The sequence below is a fragment of the Coturnix japonica genome, chromosome 5 (assembly GCF_001577835.2).
Source record: "Coturnix japonica isolate 7356 chromosome 5, Coturnix japonica 2.1, whole genome shotgun sequence".
Classification (NCBI taxonomy): Eukaryota; Metazoa; Chordata; class Aves; order Galliformes; family Phasianidae; genus Coturnix; species Coturnix japonica.
In genome coordinates this window covers 6119535-6144466 of record NC_029520.1, presented here as the reverse complement: position 1 = coordinate 6144466, position 24932 = coordinate 6119535, and the positions used below count along the sequence as shown (strand labels likewise).

Sequence of the window (24932 nt, the reverse complement as noted above, 5' to 3'; positions counted from 1 at the left end):
CATGTTGCCTCTTTTGTGAGCATCTATTCAATCAGTTTATTTTAAATGTAAGTATGAATTTGTTAATTTGAAAAGGCAGGCTGGCAAGGTGGTGGAGTTACTCTTTATGTGAGACCTCAACTACAGCGTATTAAGCACCACTTGCAGGGGAATGGTGAACAAGTGGAGAACTTACAGGTAAGAATTGAGAGGCAAGCTAACATAGGTGATAATGTTGTGGGTGTGTAGTATAGGCTGCCTGATCAGGGGGAGCAAGTGGATGAGGCTTTTTACAAGCATTTGGAAGTAGCTTCACCATGCCTGATATTTGTTGCAGTATGGCCAGCCACGCAAGGTCCAGGTGGTTCCTGCAGTGTGTTGATGATAACTTTCTGAGACAGGTGGTGAGAGGGGCTGATAAGGAGGGGTGTGCTACCTTGTTATTACTAATCAGGAAAAGCTGGTCACAGTAGTGGTGGTTGGGGGGGAGCATGGGATGCAGAGACTGCAAGATGGTGGAGTTCCAGATTTTGTGTGGAAGAAACAAAGCAGTGAATAGAATTGCTGCCCTGGACTTCAGGAGAGCCAGCTCTGACTTTTTCGAAGACGCACCTGGAGGTATCCCATGGACTAGAGTGTTAGAAGGTAAGTGGGGCCTGGGAGGACTGGTTGGCACTTAAATAGCACTTATTCCATATTCAGGATCAGTGCATCCCTAAGAGTAAGAAATCGGGGAAAGGTGGCAAGAGGCCTGCTGGGTGAGCAAGGAACTCATGGATAAACTGAAACTCTTGAGGTCTCTTCCAATCCCTGTGATTCTGTGAACTGCGTGCCTCATACATGCTGTAAGATAACCTTAGCAAAATAGTGGCTAAACACATCTATTGATCGTGAGTTAGAAAGGGCATTATGACACAGCACTCATGGTGGTTTTAATAAAATGTTTAACACAAACAGCTGTTCCTTAACCTCAGTGGCATGGACAGATAAAGGCAGTCTGAACAAATGATTGTAGTTAATAAATTGTGCTGCAGTTTGTACTATTTCAGAGTAGAGGTTAGGCTAAAACTTTGAACAGCGTCTAGTCAGAGTAAAGCTAAGCTCTGGGTCGTGAGGAGGACCAAGGAAACATCTAGTAAAATGGGATAGTTAGTTAACAGTTGCAGCTATGCTTTAACTCAGAGCAGCTGTGCTTAAGATTGACCACCTTTGGTTCTACAAAGTTAACAAAGATGGGTGTTATAAAGTAAAACCTGCATTTTTTTTTATTTCTTCTTTTTTTTTTTTTTTTCCTTCTCTCTGTTTTAAAGGCTCTAGAGTGGGATATTAGGAGGTAGGCAGCACTGAGCAAACAATAATGTTCTTTGTACAAGTAACCCAGGTGCATGACATGATCTCATTCATATTTTGACTTTGCGTTCTGCTCAAGTAAAATTAAATATTTGTTTTCTAGGTTATTGCAATACAGTTTTTGGTTGTGTTAAGAATTACTCAATTTCTTTATAGTTTTTTAGATACTCATTGGAAACAATAGAAGGAGAAATGAGTCTGCCAGTTCTAAAACCTAAAGCTTCTCCAGGGTCTGTTCCCTTTGTTAGATGGGAGAGTGCTAACATTAAGAAAAAGAAAACAAAGTAGCAGATTCTAGTATTGCAGAAGATAGTACTTGAAGTGGGCTATAGCGAGAGACGACTGAGTATGTGGAATTGCTAAATCTCTGGGAAAAGGGTGAGGTAGATTTGGGTCGGGTAGTTATTGCTTCATGTATGTTACAAAAAGTCCTGAATTCACTTATTGAACGAACTAGAGAAGCGTCTGGTGAAAGCCACTCATGAGAATTGTCTGCTTAAGCTTGGTGTAGGTATCTATGACTTAGCATCCATAAAATCAATCTTGCTGATTTGCAAAGTAGTTTTACGCATCTGCTTATCTTAGAGAAAATGGCTGTGTACTGTTCTTTTGGAGAGCTGACACATGAGCTGATAGGCATGCAAGCCACTATTTCCCACAAAATAAGCAAGAGTCTTCTCTTATGAGATGCCACAGGAGGAAATGGTTGTTGTGAGTTGAATCCGCACTTCACCTGTGAGAGCTTGAGTACCCTCTGAGTGGGAGCTCTATTAATCCTTCTTTTTAATCTGTTTCATTGTTATCTGCGATATAAAAGTTAATTGCTTGAGTGAATGTGAAGAAATATCTACTTTTACACTAAATATTATGGGTATCAGTTTGTGATACTAAGAAAATATTTTATTGACTGTAAACAATGAATTTGTTGTGAACTTGTACCTATCTGTCTGTTTTCCATTTGCTGTGTTTCAAAGTTAAGTAATAGGCTGTATGAGTAGTTAATACTAACTTTGAGACCTTAATCTAGAAGTCTGCGCGAGGAAAACTTCTTCAAAGATGCACATAGCTTGACTGGGCCTTCTTGCAAAATGTGTTTTTAGTTGTGTTAAGAGCTTCTTTTTAACGTCACAGATAGGAATTCCAGACAACGAATGTTTAGTCATGAAAAAAAATATGTTCACTGTGTTACAGCAAGCCTTTATAGCCTACTTTGCTTGGGTGCTGAGAGGAGGGGGGAATAGTGCCATTGATTTGTTTGTTTTTTAGTAGTATGATAAAAGCTTGAACTATGTCATGGTGAAGTTCCACCCAAAGTTGAACTTCAACTCTAGTACAATTGGAGGTCTCACTTCATTGCATACTGAGAATAAACAGGCTTTCAGGAGCTGTGCTGAAGCTTATTTGCAGGTGTTTTTATTCCTTAATTTTTTTACATCCTGCTTACCAGAGCAGAATAACTGTGTTGTTTTTTTTTTCCTCTCCTAGAAGTTACAGCCTGACCTGTTTTGTTAAGTGACAGTAGTTTACTTTGAAAGGGAACTTTATATGTGGGTTACTTCAAACTTTCCTTTAGAGGAACTTCAGGGCACAGTTTCTGTTAATTTGTTAAATTTTGATAATTTATTGAAAACCTTGAAATGTTCATCTCAATCTTAGTTGAAATACTAAAAGTCAGAGCCAAATCTGCACACCCTGTTTGATAGTATATGATAAAAACTGTTCTGTACAGATTTACTGTGGCTGTTAACATCAGTACCTATTCTTAATTTATTCCTCTCAGTTGTTACCATTTTAAAACTGCCTTTTACTGATAATTATTTTGTTTTGTTTTTTAATTTTTTTTCAGTTACTTACTTCATACAATAAGCCTTTGTCTCAACTTGGGATTATTTCAGCATTGACAGAAGTTAGTATGTTTGTCTACACGTGAATGGCTGGGAAGCATTATTTCTTTTCCATTCTCTCCACTTAGATCTCAAGAACCTGTTTGACCTTGTGTAAATATTTTGTAAGGATTACTGAGGAGTGATGGAAGATGGTGTTCACAAACTAAGTTGCAACACTCCCAAACAGACTGAAAATATAAAATGCCTTAAAGCACTTTTCCCTGGCTCAGTGTTAGGGGTGGAAGGTGTGCACACTTTCAGCTTGAAGTCCATCTGTCTCTCAGCTGCAGATTCTCATAGGGTAGTGGCCATCTGGAATGGCCACTGAAAATGTGTGGACAAAAGGGTAGCTGAGCTCTTGTGGAAGCTGACTTATCACTGTCTATGTTCAGATGGCGCTGATGCGTGAGACTGTATGGAAGTTCCTAGGAGATGAGTCTCCTTGTGGTCAACCCAATCCCTGATCTTCCACTTCCCCTCAGCTTGCTTTATTCAGTCCATAGCAATTACTTTACCCTCCTAGATCGTATCCAGACTTTTTTGTTGTTCATCCTTACCTACATTAAATAGCTCTCTGAAACATTTTATTTCTTCACCCTGATGCTGTCTTTACACAATAGATCAAAGAAAACAAAGCACAGTATTTGACTGCCTGACCAAACACCTTTTGTTTGACTGCTTTAGTGAAAGTCTGCCCAGATGTGGCAATAACTAACCCTCAGTCTGGGCAGAGGTCTGTACGACCTGTTCCCTGCAGGCTCTGCTGAAGTAGCAGGTGTTAGGCTCTGGCAAGTAAGCTGGCCAAACCTGCGCTGCTTTCAGTTATGCAACCATTGCTCTGATTAAAGCTGTAACCTTTGACTAAAGTCTAATATATTGTCTTGCATTTTTTGTTTGTTTTGTTTTGTTTTTTTCCCCTGTGATTTTTCAGTTAAATGCAGTTAAATAAGGTGGTAAGCCTGGTTAAATAAGTTGGTGGACTGAGATGAGGTAAAAATCCAAATTGGCACATCTTAAGAAATGAAGAAACCACACAGCAGCATACCTCTACCTAATTGCTCTCACACCGCATACAGTTGTTTTTTGACAGTGTTCCAAATGTTGTGGAGGGAAGTTGGGAAAGAGAATGAAGAAATGTATAGCCATTTTGCCTGCTTTACTTGTTGCTTGTTTTTGTGCAGTCAGAGGTACTTTGGGCACAGAGGTTGTCTCAGAGGCTCATTTTTCTTGAGGTCTAAAACAAATTGCAAGCTATTTTTTGCTGGTTCTCCATCTCACAACTTTTTGCTTCAAAGCAAACATTCAAGTATTAAAGTTGTCTGTTATTTACTGTTTAGCATTACAACAGAAGGCACTGAACATGCTCATTTCATTAATTTCTAGCTGTTGATCTGGGTTGTCATTTATAAGGTAAGTTTGGTACCAACACCGGTATTTCTTAAAACATAGTATTTTTCAGAGAGAATGTATAGGAAGAAAAAATACTAAGTTTAAACTTTCAAGGTCATTTATAATGGAAATAGTCCTTTATTCCCCATTTCAAGATATGACTGGAAACAAGATAAACATTTTGGACTGTCCATTGACCATATTGTGTGTCCATTGTTCTCCTGACATTTAGAAAAGACTATCTTGAGATGGTGCTAATTTTATCTCCACTCAGTTTTTTTCATGTACCATAAATTTGTTATGTAAGAGTCATTTCTCATGTTTTTCTGTTGAGTTGCATAACTGTAATTTGTACGTGTTTTATTGTTTGGCCCTTGCAGTGATTATCTTGTGTGTAAAATCTCACCAAGCTATTAAATTTTCTGCTGAGGTAATAGAGGCAGCCTTTTTTTTTCCCCCCAAACCTATGCTACTTATCATTTAAAAGTACTGATAAGATTGATAGGAGATAGCTGTGGAAGAATTTGGCAGCTTCTCCTGTTTGCTCTGGCTCTGATCCATATTGCTAAGGCTTTCTTCTGTGGTTATCCACAGCCCTCCATAACAGTGTTACTCAATCTTCTGTACTTTGCAAATGGTCTTCAACGAATGGGCACTTTTTCAGCTCATTCTTTTTTTTATTGTGCCTTCACTTATTGCAAATCATTCTAGGAACCCAATAATGTCCAATGTCCAAAATCAGATGCAGTTCTTCACAATCAGAAGTTGTTTTAAATGAGTACTTCAAGTAATTTTAAAAGGCTATTAGAAGTAGTGACTTGCAGGTTAATGCTAATGTGCCTCAATAACGCGATTCTATGAGTAAATGTTGGTCAACAGGGGAGAAAAGAGACAGCACTTTGAATTCTGCTCCGTTCTTTTTCTTCCATGGTTTTCAAGACTCACATCCTTTACTCCCATGGTTCTGGAATAGCACTTTGTGCTGTTAACCTCTGACCATGACTGTACATTTTCCAGAGCAGAAGATAGTTTAATTAATAACAAATCTCTTCTGTTCTGACTGATGGTACTGGGTTAAAGGTTTTTAATTAAAAAGTCAGTGCTGAGTTTTCTTAGTTGGAAATGAGTGATTCAGGCAATCATTGAACAAACAATGCAAAGTCCATTCACTATCTAATCAGAGCGTTTCTTGTATCTTTTTTTCTACCAGGTGAGATTTCCATTTATTAACCTCTTCGCTGACATTATTAGGAGTAAGCAGTCTTAACTGCTGATATTCAGAGGACTTCGCTGTTGTTGTTCTAGAAGTTACTTTGTTAGAAGTTACCCTTTTATTTCAGGGTCTGAGGATGCACTCACAGTGGATGCACACTTAGTAATTCATGAATACACACTGGCTCCTCTCAATAGTGATTCAGAGTACCTAAATTAGCCCCTTTCTCTGCTTCGTTTTCTGACTGGCAGAGCCAAAGTCTGAGTCCTCTGAGCTAATTCAAGTTAATCCAGGTTCACTTTGAGCTCTAGAATCTGCCTTCATCTTGATGCTGAGACAACTCTATACCTCACTTAAAACCTTGGGTCTTGATCCTGTCCTTCTCTTCCCTTATTCTCCATGGTCAGTGATTAAGACCAAATAGTGAATGCAGACCTGGTTGCCTGTTTTCCTTTTATTGCGATTTAGTTGTGGCACAAAACAATCTTTCAAAGTGGAGGAAGAAATAATTCCAAGCAAAATGTTAGGAGCATGCATGAAAATGTGAGTGCTCAGAGCTCTGGCTGAGACCGCAGTGCAAACTGTTTTAGCTCAACTGTGGCCTCTGATGGAGAATTCTGGCATTGCAAATAAGCTGTCTTAAACGCTGTTAAGAATTTGAAATGAAGATATGTACTTCTAGGAGCAAGTGGTCCTACTGGAATACAGGAGTAAATTAAATGTAAAACAGATGCCTTCATCCTTTTAATACAAGGAATGTTCAGTACCATGTAACTCTAATAATAATAATAAAAGATTATTCTGCTTCATTTCAGTTTTGTGCTGAAAATAATTCATTTCTGATGCTGTGCTGTCTATCTAGCATTGCCTTACTCACACATCTCATTCAGGAGCTTCACTTTTTGCTGCAGAATATGATGGAGAAACAGTTGGTGCCTTCCCCCCCCACCCCCTTGGATGTGGATGGAGATAGTTTTTTCGTAGGTCTGGAAATGCGTTGAATGTCCTAGTGATCTCCAAGGGAATCTGCAGGTGCTACATGTTTGTAGGTAGGATGTTGGCATCTGTGATTACTAGTGAGCATGCTGCTGAGAAAAATAGAGTACATCTTCGTTCTCTCTTCCATGCAAATGTCAACTTGATTTGCTAAAATCAACGTATGGCCCCCAAAGACCATCCATGTCTAAAACCTGTTCTTGGTCTGATATTCTGGTCGGCTGGATCTGCATGAAGTTCATCACTACTTTCCTTTTTTGACCTACCATATAGCACAGAAGGCTTGAGATAGAAGAGCAACCAAGAATGTGTTTGGAGCTGATAAAGAAAATTTCTTCCTGTTCCCATGATGTTTTCACTTAGCATTTCAGATGACAATTCTTCTAATATTTGCCTGGCATCAGCACCTGTGTGCAAGCTCTTTGGAATAAATAGTGCTGAAGAGGTTTCCTCAGGGTGAATGAAAATCTTCCCTTACAGGATTTTCACTGAATAAACAACCAACTTAGTTCTGAGGCTTTTTCTTTTAATGACTTTAATGCTTTGTTTAAATAAGAAGAAATAAGTATTTGGAAAATTGTCGGTATGAAAATGTCACTCCAACTTCAAAATTCAGTCTGAATTAAATCTTGCTTAGAAATATTTATTCTAAGAAGTGACAGCACATGTTCACGGTAATATAATTAGGTTGTATCCTTGCTTACTAATAATAGATCAAAGGAAAAATAATAATTATTATGAATAATAGTTTAATTAGACATTTGATTTCCCTTTTTGTTTAATGAGAACTTGTGTATTAGGGAAAATGTAGTAAGAAATGTTCCACGCAATCATTCGTAATTCTTCTGTAGCTCATCTTGAAGATGATTTAACTGGATCTTATGTTAAAAACTAGAGCATATTTGCTTCTTGCACTTTGTTCCTGCAGGACAAGGTTAAAACTTTCAAAGCACATTCTTCAAGATCAGACTGCTCAAACTTGCCATCTTCTGAACCTTTAGAGTGAACCTTCAAACATGCTACTGCTTAGTAATCTAATATTTTTCCAAGCTTGAAGCAGTAATATGCAACGCACATAATTCAATTTGTGACAGAAAGTAGCTGACTTATAATCAGGCTTCTGTTCTGTCAAGACTTTGCAGGATTTTTGCAGGATAGAGCTTTGCTAAAGCTCTTCCAATTTGCACTGGTGAGTGCTGTGGTTCATGACAAAGTCACTGTCCTCTGCATTTGCACTGTGCTAGAAGCAGGTGGAGGTGGGAATCATCATGCCTAAATGGTGAAACTGAACTCCGTCATTTATATGATGTCTAGAGGCATAATCAGCCTGAAATCCTTGCTGCAATTGTAAAATGTATGTTATTTGTTGCTGAAATAGGGTAAGGTGCTTTCTGGCATGTGGAAGGGCTGATGTCTGGCTTTGATTTTTGCTCCATACCAGGTAGAATGCAGGTTTAACCCAGATGTTGCTGGAGAGTGACAAATTCTGTCATTTCATGCAGATAGTCGGGATTTCACTTGAAAAGCTGTGATTCGTCTTAAATGATGCTTTGCAAGGTAATCTCAAGTGACAAAGACGGTGTGCAGAATTACATGCTTTCTGAAGGTACCATGATCCTGTGCAGAGCTTGTGCCTGCCTTAGAGGGTGCTCCCTTTTCACAGCTTATAATGGTCCTACATAGGCATCAGGTTGTAAAAGATGGTGTATTTTTTTTGTGTGAGAGCCTTAGCAGTAGCGCAAGGTTTATTTCTTTCTGAATAAAATGGCTTTTGCAATCTCTTTGGGGATTTGAAAAATAGGCATTTGAATTGGCATTGTAAATGTCTATAGGTGAACAGTTTCCATGTGTGGCCATTTAGGATCTTGATTCTGTTGCCCGTTGATGACTTCAGTGGCACAGGAAGGCAATGTATGAAAAATAATGTACGTTTTTCTGTCCTGGTTTAGTTCTAGATGTGTTATCCACCTTGGGAGAAGTGTATTAAATTGCCTTGCTGTTTGTATTCTGCATTTGTGAGCATGAGGGAATAGCTGGGCAATGTTTTTTCCTAGATAAGTCAGTGCAGTTAGAGTTACAATGCTAACAATTTACAGTAGTTGACCCTTTTTAAGGCTTTCAGATTTTTATCAGATTGTTTCTAAACTGTGCTTAAACAGGCTGCTCCCTTCCAAACTGGTTCTTCACCGTGTGCTCAGACTTGTGGTTAACAATATCTGGAAATAGCTTTTTGCTGTGTTTGCTGTAACTGGATTGGCTGCTCAAGGAGGAGACTGAGTTGATGGATTAAAGTTTTGGCTTAGAATTATTTTTTCTTCTGCATTTCCATTCTTATAGCAGAACTGAAGTCCGCTGTATGTTTTTGAGTTGACTATCCCTGCCTGACTTCCCTCATGGTGATCCTGACCAAGGCCCCAGTGGCTACCCAGTCCCTGCTGGCCCTGTTCCCATAGCTGTCAGGGCTGGGTCTCACCCTCGGCTTGGCCCCACGGAGGTTCCTGGCACTGCCCTGGCCCACACTTGGAAGTGGTGGGTCAGGCCCAGGCTACAAGAGCCATGGAATGGTTCTGGGAACTTTTGGTATGAGTTATAGAAACCTGAAAGGAAGAAAGGCATGCATCTTCATTCAGTGTCAACATTCATTGTCAACAAGTTGAAGTGGGCAGGAAACTCTACAATCCTAAGAGGAGGTATTTAACTGTTCACATTTTAAGAACATCTCTACAGTAAATCTTCATGACTGTACTGGGTCCTAAAGGCTTGTCGATCTCCTTTGAATGTGGCACAAGAGGGCCACCTGGCTGTGTTTTGCAGGTAATGGTGGTGCAGTGTTGGTAATTCCTGCTAGCTTTAATGAGTTTGAAGGCTTGATTTCTTTTTTTTATTTTATTTTATTTTAATTAGAAGTCTAAACAGAATATCTGTACTTTATTTTGCTACCTAAATTACATAGGTATTAGATATATTTGACAATCTACATCCCTCAGTTCTACATCTTGTCATGGACAATATGTCATATGTTTCTATGTCAACTTTAGTGCCTTGCTTTGGTTGTGACTGATGGTTTTTCCTTCAGCCAAGTTGTTTTCCTGTATTATGAAACAGACAGCTGCAGTAAATGTTGAGTATTTTTCACAGCATGCCCTTTATGCTGTGTTTATATCCCTAAGGAATTTATTTCCCAGAAAGATTCTCTGTAGCTGTTATACAGATAAAAACAAACAAATGGCTGTGAAATAGGAGAAAGCGGAGCCTTTCCAAACACATATGCGTAATTTCTGGAAGAAACCTCATTGGTAGTGATCTCTCCTGTGAATTTTGCTGGCTATTGGTAGTGCTGGGGCATAATCTAAGTTCTGAAGTCAGTAACCTAAATCCCAGCTGTTGCCCACTATTCCCACGTAGTGCGGTACCTATAATGGGGGTTGCTGCATCAGCACTTGGTTCAATAATTGCAATTCTTCCAACAGGCACTTGCCACAAAATCTAATTCCTATTGCAAATAATACCATGTTTTTCTGAGTTGTAAGAAAAAGGTTTTAGGGTTAAGGAAGTCCTCGGTGGACTTGGATTATGCAGAGTAATGTGTGCAGAGCTGTCCACTGGAAAACAAGATTAGAACACCACTGAAACTCCCTCAATGCCACTTAGGGTAATCCTAAAGCAGTTGATACATTTAGAGTTGTAGTTTTAATTTATTATGTTGAAGAAGCAGTCCTTGTAAAACTACAGAATAGTTACGATACTTTGAAAAACCGCATCTGATTTTTCATATACCGCCTTTCAGTCTAACAAATTTGCTTATTGTAGGGTTGATCTATGGAGCAGCTGAGGGCATGCACCACACATTAATTTTATTGGTACACGTACAACACTGTGTCGTAAGCTGCTCTGAAGTGTTTGACTGATGCCTGCATAGATGTGGGCAAAAGCTCTTTAGAAACCTCTCCACAAATATTCATTTACATTTCAAAACTAATCTACTTCAGCAAATTCTTGTACCCCATCCAGAACTGCTTCTTCCAAATGCAGAAGCAACTTGAATTTGCCTTCATGAAAAGAAAAAAAAAAACAACAACAACAAAACAAATACATCAAATGTGTGTCATTCTACATCTTTGCACAGTTGGAATTAGTAGCTAAAGGTGGTAATTGCTTGATACATATACTTCAGAATTGAGTTTGATTCTTTCATCAACTAGGTTGACTGGACATATTAAATCCAGGCCCATAGAGGAGAGTAGACTGTGTTTTAGATAACATGTGGATTTCTGGCATATCTGAGAAATACAGTGGTTTAGAATGGAATGGATCAGAAGAGTGTTTTTCTCATCAAATGGAAAAGAAGCTTTTCTACATTCTTTAGAAAACCATAACATAACTGGGAAATGTCTCTAAATATTCCCCTATAGATGGCAGCAGAACAGGGAGGAATTTCATACTGCTCAGTGACCATATTGGCTGAGACAGGGAGACAGGCAGGATTTAATTGTCACTTGAGCAGCAGGTAAAGATATTCCTAAAGGCTTTGCTAGCAGACAGTGCTTGGCAGAAAGCACAAAGGCAAAAATGGCTCCAAAATTCAAGTGCTTTTTTTTGATGCTGTAGCCTGTCTCTTGAAGCAGACTCCAGTGAATTCATCCAGATGGGCTGAGGGGAAGAAGGGAGGGGAAAACCTCTCTCTTGAGTGTCCACTGCAGCTGGACCATCCAGATTATGGCGTGTTTTGTGCCGAGCATGTGTGGAAGCACCGAGCAGTTCATATCTTGTTCTCTTGCCACCCGTGGGCATTCTTCCCAAACTTGTACACCAGCCTTCTGTCCACTCGTTCCAAAATGCCTGTTTTATAATAGTATCTGCAGGGAAAACAAACAAACAAAAAAACAAACAATGGAGCAAGTAGTCATAGAACTCAGATTACAGGAGTGTTTTACATAGACATTGCAGCCAGAGAATAGAGTGGGAGTCAGTGTTCTCTTTCCAGTCTTCCTTCCCATTAAATGGCTTTGTTGTGACTTAAAAGAGCTTTCAGCTTTCCCAAGTACCTTGGATTATACCTCCCACTGTTGGAAAGTTACAAGGAATACTAAGCCTTTTTGTCAGTTTTATTTTTAACTAAGATTACCACAGTTCAGCAGAAACTGCCTATGTTACTAAAAAGGGTCATTTTGCAGGTATAGTCCAGGTACTCAGCCAGGTTAGTGTGATAGCTTTGTTGCAATCAGTAGAGTTGGTTGCACCACTTTACATCTAACCCTATGGTCCTATTCGAAACAAAGGAGACTGAGTGCTCTCTTGTAGCCTATAGAATAAAGAGGAAGTACCAATCCCTGTCTGCCCAATGTAAGTTTTCAGGATAGTGATAAGAAGTGGATGTTGAGGCAGAAGTCAAGTGAGGTGAGGGACCCTTCCACCAGTTAACTCACCGAAGTGCTCTGCTCAATTTTTCATATGTCATTCTGTCATTTTTCTTCCTTTGTCCCCACATCTTTGCCAGAGCTTCTGATTTGACAACCCGAAAAATGCCTTGTCCCCTGTCCTCCCATTCCAGAATGCCACTGTTTTCTTCAGGAGAAAGGAGGAGGTCTCTTACGAATTCCCACAAATGTGAACTCTGCAGGTCTTGAACAGGAAGAAGACAGCTTTGCAGCAGATGTTTTATTACTCAGGCAGAATTGTACTTATATCTTATCACCAGTTGGTTATTCTCACTGTCTGCTTACACTTAATTCAGCTTTCAAAATGTTTGTGCCTTGTCCCTCTATAAATGGAAAAGTGTTCCAGAAAATATCAGTTAAGGGCTTTACAAATATCTGTGGTGCTAGAATCTGTTTTTGGCTCCAGGAATTTTACTGTAGCACAGCTTTATTTATTTCATTCATCGGTTCTGTCCCACTTATCATTGATGACCTTTTAACACTGGGTTTAAATTGGTTCTTCTGAAGAATTTTTATTGTTCTTGTCAACTGCTTCAAGGGACAAATAATAACAAAGACTGGGTTGGCTAAAAATGAGATTATCAGTGCCAGTTTCCCAGCACTGGTAGACTATTTCTTTTCCTATTGTTTAACTTAGCTCAGAGGTGTGGTTTTTTGCATCAGATGTCCAACAGATAATGGGATTCTAGTTAAAAACAAACTAACAAAAACCTACTAAATAATGTCCCTTTCTACAACATCTAAGCTTTTCTTGAACACCTCCTGGGATGGTGACTCAGCCACCTTCCTGAGCAGTCTGTGCCACTGCCTGACGACTCTTTCAGAGAAGAAATTTGTCCTAATATCTAATTAGTTGGATGTTAATTCACTGACATATGAATGAATGTTGAATCCCAATGTTGACCCCAAGAATTTTAAAATAATGAGTCAGCCCACTCCAAAGTCCTGAGAGCAACATAAGAGTAAGGAAAGTCATAATAATATTTGAGGTTTCTTATTTGGTTCTCTGCATTTCTAATCTTTATGTTATTTTCAGATTGTTTTCCAGCCATTCAGCTGCTAGATGGCTAGAAGCACTTTAAACATGTAAATAGAAAAAGAAACGTGGCTTTAAGAAAAATGCCAAGTACCTCAAGTCTCATGATAAAATCATGAGAGCTGGCAATGCTTAAAAGCCAAACCTTAATGAAATCTTATTTATTTGTGGTATCATTAAGGTTTCTTTTGATAACCACATTGAGCTGGATAGTTAGAACAACTCAGGCTGTGTAATCTTGAGTTTTGAGTTTCAGATACGTACTTACTTGTTCTACCATGACTGTGACATTCTTGGCTGCTGATGCCACCTGCCCTCATGCATGCCTTATCACGCACTGGGACTGAACTGCAGAATAACGTGAGAAGTGAAGAAGGAACTCCTGAGTCTGGTGGCAACTTGGTCAAAAGGTCACCTATGCAAACGCCATGCAACATTAAGTCAAAGAGGGTATGAGCTACAACTTTATCTCTTTAATAAAACTCCTGCACAAAGTTAAGCACTAGTGAATAATTAACACAACCGTGGGGCTAGCAGAAGGGGGACTGGTAAAGCCTCATGAAAGCAATTAACAGTGAAGACCTACAAATTCATTTCATGAGGTAAATAGTAGAGGGATAAAAGTAACAAAATAGGAGAGCTTCTGTGAAATGCGTTTTCCATTGAATGCAAATTAGTGTATATGAGTATGTTTACTTACAGTCCTTGTTGGATAACTTTGTTTCTTCTAAGTCTGTAAAAAAGGATGTGCCTGTGAGGGAAAAGCACAAGCCAGCATTCAGTGCTTTTCTTCAGAAGAGTATCTACTGAAATCAGTGAAATAATTTTTCAAAGATTTCTTATTTGCACTTCTTGATCTGCTTTTATCCTCCACTTTCCTTAGCCTTTGCGTCACATCTACTCATGTGTATCTGCTTCTCTCTCTAAAGCTCACTACTTTTCTGCTTAGATCACTCCTTCCTCATACAGTCTCTTGAAAACTGCTCCTACTTAATGATCTCCTCTACTGCTGGAAACAAGATGTGCGCAGGGCTGGAACCCTGCGTTAGCAGGTTTCTGTCACCTTGTTAAAGGAGTCATTACTTTCCCAGCATATAAATGAATTCTTTGCACATACTGAGCTGCATTCAGGAAACTTAATCCATGATGAGCAGTCCGGCACACAAAGTAAGAAAATGATAGACTTGGGCCTGCTTGTAAAGGTGCAGTTGGGTGCATTGCCTGCTGTGTAGTGGCAGCGTCGTTACTGGACTGTCTACGTGGCTTTTCCTCACAGGCCTTGGGCAATGCATAGGGTGGATGGGCATGATCTGTTGTATTTAACTTATACTCAGCTGTTGTGCGTCAGCTCTCATAACTTCATCAAACAAAACTGGTCTACTTTCTGAGAAGAAGAGCAGCCTTCACTATGTTGGGTTACAGGAATAACTGTGTGTTATGTCTCTCTGTATCTAGTCTGGATGTAACCAGATCTGTTCTGCTGTTCTTCAGCACGAATCCCACAGTTTCCTCTAGCAAAAACTTCACACAAAAAGCACTGCTTTCTGTTTTGCATTTGGTTTCTGGAACACTTACCGTGCATCCTGATGTTCTGTAAGATGAAATACAAGTATTCACCACAAATGCCTGCAGCATCCAGGAACTCTTCCTGGGTCATGTTGCACAGCTGTAAGCCACTGATATTAAAATGGGAAAAGGAAATGCAGTTGGCATCTAGCTTGTACTGATCACAGCAGAACTGCAACCATTCGCAGACGTTGTGCTTACTCCAGTGCTCTGGGTGGATAGAAGTCCAGAAAGAATCAGAATCTGTAACATATTGGGCAAGAAAGAGAAACACTGTGATGCAAAGCTCATTGTGCTCTTCATTTTAATAACCACATCCCAAGCAAAACTGATCCCTCTTCTTTCTTCTGTTATGGCTGCAGACTTCCTTCCTTATTCTTTTAGAAAACACCAGGCCCTGCCTTCTACATTTCACTTACTGCTGTTGCCACTCAAATATGAATGCTAATTCTCTTAGACCTACTGAGAGAAACTGCTTACATGCACAAAAGACAACATATCTCTCAAAACTATAGAAATAGATTTTTAAAAAGTAAAAGAAAGTTAGAGAATGTGTACGAACTTAGCACTATGTGGTAACAATGAGAAATGAGTTCCCAAGCTGAAATAACCTGACATACTCTCTTCCAGTTATATCTGCGGCAGTTGGGTAAATGCCATTAATTTTCATCTAAAATGATATTAGTGTTATAAATGGAAATACTTTCTGTTACATTAGAAACTTATTATATATATATATATATATATATATATATAAAAAATATTAAATTATAAATAAATTAAATATATTTAATATTAATATTAAATAATAAATTTCTTTTAATACTTATATTATTTGGCTTTGATAATCTATCTGAATCATTTATTATATTCCTGGAGTGGCTTAAGAGTAAATAACAAAGTAGAAACATGTAACAAAGAAGCAACATTACATGATACTACCCTCATTCTCATTCATGTGCAACAATGTAGCACATGAATGAGAGTAGTATCATATAATCAGAAATGATTTCATTTATTTTCAGATCTAGCAGTGTTGTATTCTTGACTTATATTTCCCACCATCTCAGTCTGGTCATCCAATTTTTACTATTATATTTTCAAATGAATCCCAAACATCTGATTTTAGGTACTGCTTACATTAAATGGCAATTCAAATTAGGTTATGATAGCACCGTGAGCAAAGTGAATTGTAGCTGTCATTTGTCTAGACAACCAGCTCTGAGTGCAAAATGATGCAAATAGTCTGGGTGAGTTTCCACAGTAAAATGAATTCCAAGGGCTTGAAATTGTGACAGAATAACTGAAATATGGATCTCACATTCTACGTGGGCTTCTGTTAAATAATTAATACTTCTAATTAGAAGTCCTAAAGTTACAGGGGAATTTGTGGTTGCTTTCATGAATCATTCCCAGGCTATAAATATCTTCATCTGTATGCACATACAGAATTAATGTAATACTGAATCTCTGCTGTGACATCCCCATAAAGCAAAGAGGTGGGCAGAAGATCTGGGTCTAGCTTTTGGGCCCCATTGCTTAAGGATATTTGAATCTGAGATTTTATTCAGCTCCTGATTTAAAAGGGAAATCTAGTGAGCCTGACATTGGGTTGGCTGCTCTCAGCCCTGCAGACGGCATACACCTGGCTATGTCAGAGTCTGGAGGTTTCCTTGGGGGGAATGGGAGTGCTTGAAACACTGGGCTCACAGGGCTTCTGCCAGGAAAAAAAAATTGCTTTAATACTAGGCTTGAGCACTACAGGAATCTCAGCTTTAGAGGCTGCTGAAGAAAAGCAGAATGCTGAATCGATCTCTTTTGGACCAGGCACACTATTTTTATTTAATCTTGTGCCAACAGCCTCCAGCCCCCTTAGGAAAGCTGGAGCATCCCCAAGTCCCCAGCTAGACAGACTGACTGTGGAGGGGCCTTTCCATGGGATCGGGCATACATCCAGACCCATGTTTCCTGAGCTGCCTTGTGAGTTTTCTGTCCTTCCATGGGTACAGTGAATTATCTCATATTGTTTTGGCCCTTGGTCTTGAAAATTTGACTTGACAGTGATAAATATCAGCTTCGCAGGCAGTACAAATGTCACAGCATGTTTCTTTCATGGACCAGCACTCATCCGGTCTGGTTTCCTTGTTTGCTTTGGCTTTGGAAAGGCCCAGATTTTTTTATATTTATTTTTTGAATATTCCAAGGCCCCATGTTAATGTACATGATGAGTGTTCAAAATGTGCTGACACTGAGGTGTAGCATTTGCATGTGCTCTTGCCTTTTAGTTCTTATATCTGGGTTAGACAAGCAGGGGAGCTTCCCCTTCTTCCAGGCGATAGACGTGACTGAGGTACTGTGCCACTTCAAACATGCTGCTGGAAGAAAAGATCAGCTGAAGCCAAATGCTCTGCCAAAGGATTTCAGGTCTTCTTTTAGAGAAAAAGAAAAGGTCAGGCACAATTTCAGAGCACTGTTCCAAAAGCATAAGGCAAGAAGGCACCTGGCAGGAGCTGGGGGCAGGAAGCTCCCTGTGGCAGGGCAGTAGTGTGCCTAAAGCTATGAAAAGGTCACTTGGGAGGAGGATGGTGGACAGCTGAGAGCAGAGAAGAGAGCCCCAATGGAGCTGTTGCCCTTTCCACTTGTTTTAGATGATTTCCACTACCTCTTCTATTTCACTAATTGTCTTGCTAGACCTCTCCTGAAACCTGAATATCTTAAACCCTTTTATGCCATCCAGTAGCCAGCCCTTGGGAAATGTCATTTGAAGGCATAATCCCACTGGGCTGCAACTGTTGTTTCAGTCAACAGGCCTGGTTCATGTCCTCCAGCTAATACTGCACCACGAAAATGAGCCTCCTGCTTTGCAGGGGATGCGGCTTTATCTGTAGTGAAAAGCAAAGGTGAGGAAGCCATGAAGTCCCAGGTAGGGTCAGCAATGCAGGCCAAGGAAAGACAGCTGTCCAGGTTTTCCTGGGATGCACTGGTTTCTGCATGGCAATGGCAATCCAATGTTGCATATGTGCTTTCAATTGGGGAGAATACTTCCATCAGCCATAGCAAATCTGGGTGGATGCAATATTGTCTGCTTATACATAGCCCAGCTTATGTAATGCCAGACAGACAGCCCATGCATGTACCTTTTGGCCCACCTCTTGTCAGTTGGAAAAGATGTATTTCATCTAAACATAATGTTTTGATTTTTAGAGACAGAATTTCCATACATTTTCTGTATTATTTCTCCACTATTAATGCTTCTGTATTATTTTCCAGCTCTCAGTGATGGAAAATGAGGACAATAAATGAAAATGATGTAATAGTTTAGTAGTTTAGTGTCACAGATCTTAACTTCCTCCACTTCATGTATATAAATAAAGATGCCTCCAAAATGTAAACCCTGGTATGTTCTGATTGCCAGGAAGTGGAAATGTAAGAACATGAAGATGACTGATGTGGGAACTGTAAGGGCAGACTAACCTTGCAGTTCTGACAGGAACATGAGGATAGATTGAGCCCCAGACTGAAAGCCCCACTGAGCTGCGCTCCAGTCTGTGATCAGATTTACAGGAACAATTTCATACATTCAGGGAAACTATTGGACTTGGACTGGTACAAGTGTTAATCTGAGCCTGTACATAAAACTACTAATGCTCTGTCTGGAACAGGAGCTAAGTCTAGTAATAGCTTTAAATCAGTAATCTTCACCTGACTCTTTCCAGGCAGACTTGTTGTCTATTGTTCATCTGAATATATACATATGTTTTATATATATTTATGCATAATAATACACATTCCCATCTGGAATACCTTTGAACTTGACCTTACACTTTTCTTTTTTCTATTAAATACAAAACAAGTTTTCAGAAGGTGTTGGGATCACAGCCCTGAAGCCCGTTGCTGTGACCAGGAGAGACCTACATTCTCCTCTGCCTTCATAGCAAAGTTCTCCTTGAATTGCTGCTCTAGGACTGCTCCTGCACTGCTGCGATGGTTTTGTTTTTTCTGAGCTAGACATGTTAAATATGCTACTTGGCTACTGTGAAGGAAGGGAAGGAAACAGGAACAGAATTCACAGGTTCTACCAGGTTGGTTTAAATTTCGTTTGGGAAAGAAGTGATTGTAACCACGAGGCATTTACAGGAAGCCTAAAAGCATCAGAAATTGAGCTATAAAAAACTTGTGAACAAGGAAATGTAGCTTCCACCATGGTCAGAAAAGGATAATTATTTCCTCTGTTCAACTTTGCCTGGCAAGAGTGAGACTGACCTGATTGTTGCACAAAATTCTGCTTCTAGAGCGGAGAGAGCTTTGCACTTAGCTACAAGCAGAGTTTGATTCATCATCACTGCCACACTGCTGTCCACCCACTGCTGGGTTTGCTCATAGCCGTGCAACTGTTGAGTTGCAGAGCTCACACTGATAACAAGGAACAGATGGCTGTAATGCTGGGAATTGTCAAGATGCCTCAGAAGGGCTGCTCTGCCTTCAACAAATGCTGATCTGCTGATAGCAGAACTACTTCACAGAGTCATCGAAACACAAAGGTTGGAAAAGACCTCTAAGATCATCCACCTACCACCTATATTGCTCATTGAACCATGTCCCACAGTACCACTGCTACAGGTTTCTTCTAAGTTGGAATGAAAAGTACTATTAAAGCTATATATATGTATATAAAAGTAAAAATTTAATTCCTGCAGGGCTTTAAAGAATGGCCTTTTAGTTGAAGTAAGATTTATATTCCACCTCATATATCATACAAACACTGAGCAGACAAATTCAGCCATGTAGAAACAAACACTAAGTCCTCAAAGGCCATGGATTAGCACCAACGGAAGCTGTGTGGAAAGTTTTGTTCCTTATTACTCAAACCATGCCTTAGCAGGAAAGTACTTTTCCATAAGGCCAACACTGTTTTCATTTAAGAGGACAAAAATAGCTTAATGAGAGAAAAATCATGCATGAAACCATAAATCTTCCCCAGATCTCACCACAAGTTTGGCTCAGTATTGTGACTTGGTTATGTTACCTTTCTTTACAGAAACTGGATGATTCAGAGAGAGAGAGACTGTTCAGGAATTTACACTGTTTTGAAGGGAGAAGATTTAGAATGAAATCCTCTCAGAGCTGGGATAGCCATGTGAGGTGTGCAGGGTCTCCATGTTCACAGTCAGAGAATTTCACACTTAACATCTGCAGAGGAGAATGTGATGTGTTTCTGGACCCACACAGTTCGCCACTGGCTTTAGAAATCCCAGTTTTTGGGAGCTACGTGTGTGATCTGGTCATTGACATTCATCACAAATAATTGGCCCAGTATATGGCCGAAGTTCTGTACAGTGGAAGTGATCTCAGGGACAAATTCTGCACTCTAGGCAGATGGGATAAACAAGGAGTCAAGAATCTGAGGCTACTGCTGCCTTTCTCTCTTTGTTAACTGCACTTTCCTTTGTGAGTTCGTTCTTGCATTATATGTATCACCTTGCCAAATGAGGGGAAAACACCACTCTTTCTGTGCACCTTGATAAGCTAGCAATATGCTTGAGAAAGTTAATTGGACCAGAAAAGGTCCCCTGCATATAGCAAAGGGCTTGAAACTGGATGCTTATTATGGTCCTTTTCAACCCAGGCCATTCTATGATTCTAAGAAAAGACAAAGGTACAAGAGTGGGCTCAGCCTGTTTGCCACTCAGTTTATCTTGAACTAAATTAAACTGAAATTAACCTTGAGTTATTGAAAATGCACATTCTTCTTAATTTCAGTTTCTATCTACATACCTGTCTGATGGTCACAGGTGGGATAGTCATCTTCAGTTGGCCCAAATATCTCTGTCCAAGACATCAGCGGATCACAAACCATTGTGTTTGACAGCAACGTGCTGGGTGTTACTGAATCCAGCATCACCTTGAGACAGCAATACATTAGTTGAAGATAAAAAGGTAATATTAAGAGTATAATTTTTAAGTTAGACTGGCATTATTTCCTTGCTGTGAATGCATTGATCTGTGATGCACCAATGGCCACCACATAAACTTCAATTGAAGCTAATGATGTTCTTTTGAAAACTGCAGTGAAGTAAGACATTTAGGAGCAACGCAGCTGATGAAAGCACCACAGGTAGACTTGCAGTCAAAATGATTGCAATGACACATTTCTAGGGATTTGAAGATGCAATGCATGCATACAAAAATAAGAGTGACAAACAAACAATTACATAAATCATAAAATAATTAGAAACATGTAGATGAGTTTGACACTGATTATATGATATAGGTGGTAAAAAAGCCCCTGTGTATGAGAAAACATCAGATGGGCCATAAGGATGTTCACCGTGTCTATGAGATACTGCCATAAATGTCAGCCAGGCTAAAAACTAATAATTTATGTAGAGAATTGGGGAACTATTTCAGATGTTTCATGCTTCAAGGAAGAGGCTTCTTGCACTGAAAATGAGATGACTGCAGTATAAAGTAGCTGAGAACTGGTGATATTTCAATGAAACTGTAGTGGTTGGTGAAAACGTGATTTATGGTAGAAACTAAAGTTGGCACAGAGAAGAGAATTTGTGGTCCATCCCACCCTTTTATGCCTATGCCACATACATATACATGAGTACACACACATGCAACTCACTTTTCATCATGGCCAAGGCTCACAAAATCCAAACCCCCACAGTTTCCCACATGCAGTAGGAAAGGTGATGGATTGGAAGGATTGAAGGAAATTACAAAGTGGATTTTAAACACACAGTGCTTTATGTCCTAGTTTCCTCTTTGGGAAACACAGAAATTGTTCCATAGAATAACTGCTGTGAAGACAAAAATGGACCTGATTTAAGCTCTTGCCTTCCAGATTATAGAAACAACTGCTCCTGACAATTCAATCCTTTCCTTCAGACCTAAGCTGCCTCTGCCTTTCAGAACTAGTGTTGGTCCCAACAGAGCTCTTTTATTCCTCTGACTGAGTGGCCCCTAATGTTATACTTGTTTACCAACCATTTTGAATGCCAAAACAGTGGCTTTTTTTTTTCTATCTGAGTGGCTGTGCAACAATATCCAAACAGAAATGAGCTCAAAATGCTTACTCAGATTTTTCTGAGTGGGATTATTTATTTATTTGTTTGATTGTTGTAAACTGCCGCAGAATTTCACCACTCACTTATCACCAAGGGGTGGCAGGACAGGCACACGCAGAAGAGCTGAATGGGAGCTCATGGAACAGGGAAGAAGGCAGGGAGAACTACGAGTTACTGCTAACTCACTTCAGTAATGACAGGACAGTGCTAGAGAAGTACCTCCATCTGTGCAGTAGGTGATTCCAGTTTAGTACTGCTAAACTGGAGATATAGGAAAGAAACAGGTGTACAGGACACATGCAGTGACAGTGATGTTCCTGACCATTCCCTTGGCAGACAGCTCGCCCTATTTTCCTGTGACAGTCATCCCCAAAAGGTACAATGATCATCTGGCTGTGAATACATTGTGGTACCAACCCGACAGGCAGGAAGAAACCCCCCAAAGCCAACTCAGTTTTGGTATAGCAAATACAATATCTCTGCAGGTAATTGGAGAAATGTGCCTTAAGAGTGATTGCTAGGCTTACCTGGCAAAGCATCTCCCCCACCCTTGACATCTGTCTGCACATAAGTAAGATTTCACACAAAGACAGAAGTATCTGGAATGAAACCCCAGTCCTTCTCGAGACAATTTTCCCCTAAAATTCATCATGGAGAGCATTTCACTGTATATTTCTTTTGCTTGACAGTAGAAAATAATTTCTATCTGACAGTTTCACAAGTTTGCTAGAAATACAAATGGAAAAGATGTGAGAGGAAGGTGAGGCCGATACATCCTCTTTACAATAAAAACTATTTCTTGGTTGAATTTTTTTAGTCCAGTGCTTTTAGTAGGAAAAAAAAAACCACAAAAACAAACAAAAAAAACCAGCTGAAAATAGTAATGGCTTAGACAAAAGAATATGTTACCTTTGAAGATGATAATTATTTCTCCATCTGGGTAAGACTTAACCCAGAGAGAAGGATGTGGTTATCATTTTCATCATCGCTATCCAAACATTAATGACAGATTAGTGGATTCACTGCCTGGCTTGTGAATTTTCATGATGATTTTTCCCAAGATGGAAAGTAGATTTGCACAAGGTGGAGTGATACCTGGGATGATGGATGAACTAGAGAGAGCAAAGTATGATCCGAAACAGAGCCAAAGCCATTGGTTTTAGAAAAGTTCTGAATGAGTCACATGCTTGATTTTGTAGTTCCCTGTGAAGAAAACTATTTATCCAAGCTGGGAAATTAATTCTGTGAGAGGAAGGGCAGCTTCAGCCCCTGCTGAGGACTGGGCCTCTTCTCCCAGTTATGGGGCAGAGCTGCCAGCTCCACATCCAACAGCTTGGCCGTGTGCTGTGACAGGCAGCAAAACCCATTTAGGAAGGAAAAATCCTGTTTTACTCATACACAGCTTATACTGTCGCACCTATACAGAGCTATGTATGCTCCATAAAATAATGTTAATTCTTAACATTACTAACAAAGGTAATCTCTTTTCAAATACATCATGCAAACAGGATGCTGGTTTGGGTCAGGTCAAACAGCATTTCACTGTTAGCCAGTGCTGCTTAGATACACACATGGGTATCCACTTAAATCCACTTTGGGGAAACAGAAAGAGGAAGAGGCAGTCACTTGTTTAAACAAAAGGAGAGCTTTACAATATTGGCTTTATCCCAGCTGGTGGCTGGTTGGAAGAAGCAATTAATTAGCTGTCACACTGCAAACTTTCTCTTCTGATTTAATGAGACAGGCCTAGAATGTTAATTTATTAAAAAGCATCTGTTGAAGTCCTCCTCTATTAATTCATTAAACCAAAATCAATTGTTTATCATTAAAGAGAGGAGGTGATGCGCAGTAAGAGTGACAGGCACCACATCAGCTGAGTGCCTGACAAACCATCACAGCTAAAGCACCTTGGCAGCCAACAGCTCTTTCGAAAACAGCGACTTCAAGAAAGAAATGGAGCTTACTTGCAGGCGGGCGCTTAGTCCTGATGCTGCAGCTAAATCCAGAAGCAGTCTTGGGAGCCAGGGGGAGCAGGAGGCGTCAGCAGCAGCGCAACCCGGTGCTTGGAAATAAAGCCACCTGTGGGACTGTGATATACGGAACACCTTGCAGACAGGTTCGTTTGGTTTTTCAAGTTCTTACACACACCCCTTTTGATGACAGTGATAATATATAGTATAACACAGCTGAGGGAACGGGGGAGAAACATTCTCAAGTGCAGAAAGTTTACCTTTATCCTGCATTGTTTTCTTCTCCTCCTCTAAAAAGTGTTGATTTATGTAAGCCTGACTCTTGGACCACCTTAGGCAAACCCTGAGTGTTTAAGCACTTGAACTGAGGTGGCATTTTCACTCTCTCTTTTACAGCCTTAGTATTTAAGAATGGCTACTGCATTATATTCAGAGAACTTGAAGCCTAGAGAAGTGGCATTCTCACCACTTCTGACAAAGACCAGGAAAATGACTGGTGAAAATCATGGAGTAAAACACTGACAGCGTGGCAGAAAGGACAGTGCTCACGTGATGTCAAGTGACATCTCTGCTCTGTACATAGAATCATCAGGGCTGGAAAAGAGCACTAAGATCATCTAATCCAACCACCAACCCACCCCCAACATGCCTGCTGACCACATCCCTCCATGCCACATCTACACTGCTCTTGAACACTTCCAGGGATGGTGACCCTACCGCCTTCCTGGGCAGCTGTGCCAATGCATCTCCACTCCTTCTGAGAAGATGTTTTTCAAAACTGTTTTATATCTCATAGGGCCTGAGATCCCCCACACCTGCAGGGTTGTAGCCCAGATACAACTGCCTTTATGTTGTTGCTGACTACCAAATTATGTGAATTTTCATGAGGATGATGTTTGGCATCATTAGAAGCAACAGATCAGAGACACCGGCAGTGGAGAGAATGAATTGGAAAATGAAATGAGCACATCTAATATAAAAGAACAGTTCTTAATATAAATAAGGAGGAGCTTTGGTCAGCCTAGATCAAAATATT

At 39.9% G+C, this 24932-nt stretch overlaps 1 protein-coding gene across 2 annotated transcripts; it reads right to left on the bottom strand.

Annotated features, from left to right (window-relative positions):
* Positions 1-10493: 10493 nt before the first annotated feature.
* Positions 10494-23991, bottom strand: ELF5 (E74 like ETS transcription factor 5). 2 transcript variants are annotated; one of them, XM_015863606.2, is made up of 7 exons: positions 23891-23991; positions 20629-20755; positions 14863-15096; positions 13988-14038; positions 13556-13702; positions 12240-12435; positions 10494-11669 (listed from the first exon to the last, which is right to left on the bottom strand). In XM_015863606.2, exons 2-7 carry the CDS (start codon positions 20750-20752, stop codon positions 11573-11575), a joined length of 849 nt encoding a protein of 282 aa, XP_015719092.1. In that variant the 5' UTR covers positions 20753-20755; positions 23891-23991; the 3' UTR covers positions 10494-11572. The 2 variants fall into 2 exon arrangements, with proteins under 2 accessions (XP_015719092.1, XP_015719093.1); XM_015863607.2 differs by lacking the exon at positions 23891-23991 and adding an exon at positions 22836-23545.
* Positions 23992-24932: the final 941 nt, after the last annotated feature.

What these genes read in the sequence shown, in the direction of transcription:
- ELF5 (XM_015863606.2), bottom strand. Translation starts at nt 20,752, where the DNA reads ATGCTGGATTCAGTAACACCCAGCACGTTGCTGTCAAACACAATGGTT. An exon ending in CACCTGTGACCATCAGACAG is followed by an intron (nt 15,097 to 20,628) that starts GTATGTAGATAG and finishes AATATGTTACAG; the next exon opens with ATTCTGATTCTTTCTGGACT. An exon ending in ACAGAACATCAGGATGCACG is followed by an intron (nt 14,039 to 14,862) that starts GTAAGTGTTCCA and finishes TTTCCCTCACAG; the next exon opens with GCACATCCTTTTTTACAGAC.